Below are 4,868 nucleotides of genomic sequence, written 5' to 3'. Positions count from 1 at the left end.
CCAATACTGGTGTGAGTCCCACTTGAAGCCTCAGTCTGTCTTAGTCGCCAATATGTTGACTAGATAGACAACGTGGACAAGAAAAAGGTTTTGCAGGTCAGAGTGTCATGCCTGTTTTGGCGTAATTATGGCTGGGTGGTGCAAGCGGTAGAGTCTTACCGTCTGTGACCGGAAGGTCCCGGGTTCGAGTCGTGGTCTCCTCGCATTGCACAGGCGAGGGTAAGGCTTACCACTAACACCCTTCCCCAGACCCCGCACAGAGCGGGAGCTCTCTGCACTGGGTACGCCCTTTTTTTATTAGAACTGCTGCATCATCAACTCTAGCCTACCCCAACTTATTTGGGACTTAAAGGCTTTGTTGTTGTTGTTGTTGTTGTTGTTGTTGTTGTTGTAACTGCTGCATCATGACTAGACCTTGGGCTATGTAACATTAGTCATGAAATTCACCAATTTCTACAAGACTTCAACTATGGCCATAGAACTGGACATCTTTTGAAATAATACTATGTTTAACTCAAACTTTACCTGTTTATGTGTTCAAAATGCCCCATGCCTTTATTATTTTCCATATATTACTTTTGTGTTTGGGATTTTTTTCTGGTGTTACTTTGTTAGGTTCATTTCTAAGAAAATTTACTCTTCTACTCAAGATCTTATCAGAATGCTGTTATTTATAGATATCGTATCATGTTTTTAAGATCAAATTTCTTGGCTCAAGTCAAATAACCCTAGAATTTGTTGTTGTATAATTTTGAAAAAAAAAACTCGACCTGCGGGGGGTAAGACAGCCCCCGGGCATTGCATTAAGAAGAAGACCTTCTCACACAGGTCAAGAAAACCCCCGAACCCCATCCCGACTCATACACAGTGGCACCGTAGCCCATGTGAGAACGACCACGATCGGGGCTAGGCCTTAGACCTGTGCTTTGGCGTGGGACAAACGAGGGGAGTTTTTTGACCCTAGCCTGAAAATTCGCTCCCATGGGGAGTCGAACTCAGCACATGAGGAGTGCTACTCAGACCACCTAACCAACTCAGCTGGAGGCCCTTTTGCATAAGTTTGAAAAACATATCCTAAGGAGGTCAAGGCTGATTTGGCAGTCCCACCTACAGCACAACTCTATCATAATCGCTAATTTTTTTGTCGACTAGTCAATGTGGATGACCAAATGATGAGGCAGGTTGGAACGTCATGCCTGCTTTGGCGTTCTTGGGCTACAATCTTTGTTTAAGATCTGTGTAACCATTAAAACTTGGTCTATGTCACATAAGTCAGGAAATCCTTTATGCAAGACTTTGACAAGGACTATGACACCTGGACTTCTTCTGAAATACTCCCTCCGTTCCAAATTATAAGACTTTAGCTTTTCTAGGTACATTTTTTTACTATGTATATTTAGACATAGTGTATATCTAAATGCATAGCAAAATCTATGTATCTAGACAAAGCCAAAACATTTTATAATTTGAAATGACGGGAGTATATGCTATGGTTGATGCCAACATTAACCTACATTTATTTATTTCCTTGACAAAAATACCCCTTCTTTTTATTTTCTTTATATTCCTTATGCATTTTGGATTTTTTTTCCGCTGTTACTTTTTTTCTGTCCATTTCTAAGAAAATTTTACTCTTCTATATACAAGACCTTACCAGAATGCTACTGTCTATAATATCGTGTATTAAGATCAAAATTCTTTGGCTTATGGCATGTAACCTTTGATTTTGTTGTTGTATGATTCTAAAAAGGCTTGACCATAGCCTAACAACACCAAGGCTAGTGTGGCTGTGTAGCAGTCCCAACTTGAGTTGCTAAAAATTGTTGACTAGTCAATGTCGATGACAAAATGATGTTGCATGTTGGAATGACATGCCTGCTATTGCTGTTGGATTACGGCTGGGCTTTAGAACTCTATGATGATTTTTTTTTGTGTTATGTAACATGAATAGGGAAATCCACCAATTTCTGCAAGGCTTCAAAGTATGACCTTAAAACCTGTTTTTCCTTAAAATAAATACGCCATTTTGAGTTCCATTTGACCACCATTGTGTTACCTTGACACAAAATGCCCCTTTTTCTTTTATTGTTTTCTGTATATTACTAGTGTCATTCAGATTGCTTCTGTTATTGATATTTCTGTAGGTTCATAAACTATGGTACACTCCTGTAGTCCTGTATAAGAATCTTGGGATGTAAAAATGATGATGAATACCATATGAACTCTAAGGCAGATGGATAGAACGTTCTGTTTCAAGGATATGCATATGCATGAAATGTCTTAAGATTAAATTTCACAAAATGCCTGGTTGTACTGTATTGACATTGGTACAGAATCCTATATTTCTTGGATTTCTTATTATGTCTACTCTGGTTTTGTGGACATTTGTCTATAATACCATTGATACAACACTATATAGCTGCTACACATCATTGTTTAGTGCTATTTGACTTGGTTCTTGTTTGTTTTATTGATAGTTTACTCTGTTTTTATTTATGTCTAAGGGTGTCTATTGTTTCCTTGCAGGCTCTTCATCTGTTATCCTTTCTCGGAAATTTATTGAATATTGTATTGTTGGTATGGATAATCTGCCAAGAACTCAGCTGATGTACTGCACTAACATGCCCTTGCCACACAGGAAGTATTTTCAGACAGTTCTTTGCAACTCCCCTGAATTCAACAAGACTGTAGTTAACCATGATCTGCACTATTCAACATGGCATGCTCATTCCAAAAACGAGCCACGCCTACTGACTATAGATGACGTAGAAAATATGACCGATAGTGGTGCAGCCTTTGGGACTAGATTTCCGAAAGATGATCATGTGCTTGATCACATTGATGCCGAAATTTTACACCGCCTTCCTGGAGAGCCAGTTACAGGAGGATGGTGCATAGGTGTTGGGCATGACAGTCCATGCGACATTTCAGGTAACCCAGATGTTCTTAGACCTGGGCCTAAGGCTATAAAACTTGCTAAGTTCCTTGCTGAAAGGCTGTCATATCAGAACTTTTATGGCCATCAATGTATATGGGATTGATGATTGTATAATTTCAGTATCAGGGAACCCGATCTTTCAGGTTATGAGTTTGCGGTTTGCTTCATAATGCGGTGCATTTCATTCGCCATCAGTTTATATGGTGTCTAACCTTGTTTCCTAGTAATGCACGATAGTTGATTCTTCTGTGATAACCTAAAACAATAAAAGTGAATCATAGGAAATGTTGGACAATAAGCAGCTGCGGCGTCATCGCATTTGATATGAAGCAAAGTTGAGGTTGGCGAGAGATGAAACCACACGGGACATGTACTAAATCCGTTTTAAATATAGATGAGGGCCTTTTTGGCATGGCTCTGGCTTAGATCCATCAATAGCTTTTGCAGAGGAGCTGGAGGAGTCGTTTTTGGGTGAGAAACTGGAGGCTGGAGCTATAAAAAGTGTTTTTGGCTCCTCTAGCACTTGAGGAGTGCCAAACGAGCCCTAAAATGCATCGCTGTAAAGAACGAATGGCCCAAGGGATGATGTGGGTTTTAAAATTTTATAAAGCAATAAATCTTAACCTATCTAAATTATAAACCTCTAAAGCTTATTAACTCCTAAGTTCTTTAAAAAGCAAACTAGTGAAGAGTAGCTCAAAATGAGCCAGGGATAATATTTATATAGAGGGTTAAAAGACACTAGCCGTTGAAAAAACGTGACACATATAGTGAGCATCAGATGATCCGTCGAACTATCTCAAATTGAATGTCTTAAACCCACTTAATAGGGACCAAAGGAAAACAAAGACATTACACACTACTTAGCGAATGCCGCCCCAATGACCACAATCTACAATCGCTTCTAGATCGTGCTTAGCCTTTCATATAATCCTTTGCGCAATGCTCGTTTAGACGCAAGTCATGGGACCACGTCATTTGTGGGCTTGTGGTCATTCTCACTTATGACTAACTTAATTGTATATCCTTTGCAAAACACACGTTAATCACACATACTTGTGTTTATGAGTCACTGAAGCCCTATTTTTCACAATAGGGCCTAGACGTGTTCAATAGGCGGCCCATAAACTTATGACGGGTGTCTATCAACTCTGAAAATACATTTATAGGTCCATCAACTATTAAGGTTGTTCACCGTAGGTATTCCCTTCGTTTGTGTCTGATTCTGACATGGCATCACCACCGCGGCACATACATGGCATTGACTGTTGAGTCAGGACTTAACTTTGTAGTTTTGCTCTTATTCTACAAACGAAATAACAGCACAAGATGAGTTCACTGGAACATACACGCCACCAACAGAAAAAACATGCACCGCCATATCCATGCAGATTCCTCATCTTGTCCTTCAAGCTGCGGTCAACTTCTCCAAGGGCCATGGAACTTGGCCAGGGCTGTGAGCGGCATCCCCAGTAGGACGTGGACAGGAATAGAGCCACTCCTTTTCGGGCAATGTCGTGGGGCCGCACGCTGCAGGTAGGCCCCACCAGAAGTCGGTAGCACGAAACGCCAGCTGCGACCACACCGTAATGAGCAGCGTCGACGCCCGTGGTGGCAAGGTGCGCATCACCTCGAACTCCTCGAAGTAGTCCTCCATGGACCGCATTAGCCATTAGGCGTCAACCGCGGCCTCTCGTGGCAACCGGTGACGTGCTCTATTAGAAATTTAGATATTTTTATGTCGAATTTAATCTAAAAAATAGTAGTAAATTCGTGACAACATATATATATATATGTACGTGTGAACTACTCCCTCTGTTCAAAAATGATAATCGCAGAGAAAACCAGGGAAAACGAAAAAAAGGAAAAGAAAATAGTATCCCGCTCAAAATAACCAGGTGGACGGCTAAAAAAATGAAAAAAGTGGAAA

The 4,868-nt window shown here is 40.6% G+C and overlaps 1 protein-coding gene across 1 annotated transcript; it reads left to right on the top strand.

Annotated features, from left to right (window-relative positions):
• Window positions 1-2,310: 2,310 nt before the first annotated feature.
• LOC136540664 (beta-glucuronosyltransferase GlcAT14A-like) lies at window positions 2,311-3,085 on the top strand. Its single transcript, XM_066532672.1, has 2 exons — window positions 2,311-2,327; window positions 2,527-3,085. The coding sequence occupies exon 2, from the start codon at window positions 2,580-2,582 to the stop codon at window positions 3,039-3,041; it is 462 nt and encodes a 153-aa protein (XP_066388769.1). The 5' UTR covers window positions 2,311-2,327; window positions 2,527-2,579; the 3' UTR covers window positions 3,042-3,085.
• The last annotated feature ends 1,783 nt before the right edge of the window (window positions 3,086-4,868 follow it).

The sequence above is a fragment of the Miscanthus floridulus genome, chromosome 2 (assembly GCF_019320115.1).
Source record: "Miscanthus floridulus cultivar M001 chromosome 2, ASM1932011v1, whole genome shotgun sequence".
NCBI lineage: Eukaryota > Viridiplantae > Streptophyta > Magnoliopsida > Poales > Poaceae > Miscanthus > Miscanthus floridulus.
This window is presented reverse-complemented; position numbering and strand designations above follow the sequence as displayed.

Coding starts and splice junctions, on each gene's coding strand:
- LOC136540664 (XM_066532672.1), top strand. CDS start 2,580: ATGGATAATCTGCCAAGAACTCAGCTGATGTACTGCACTAACATGCCC.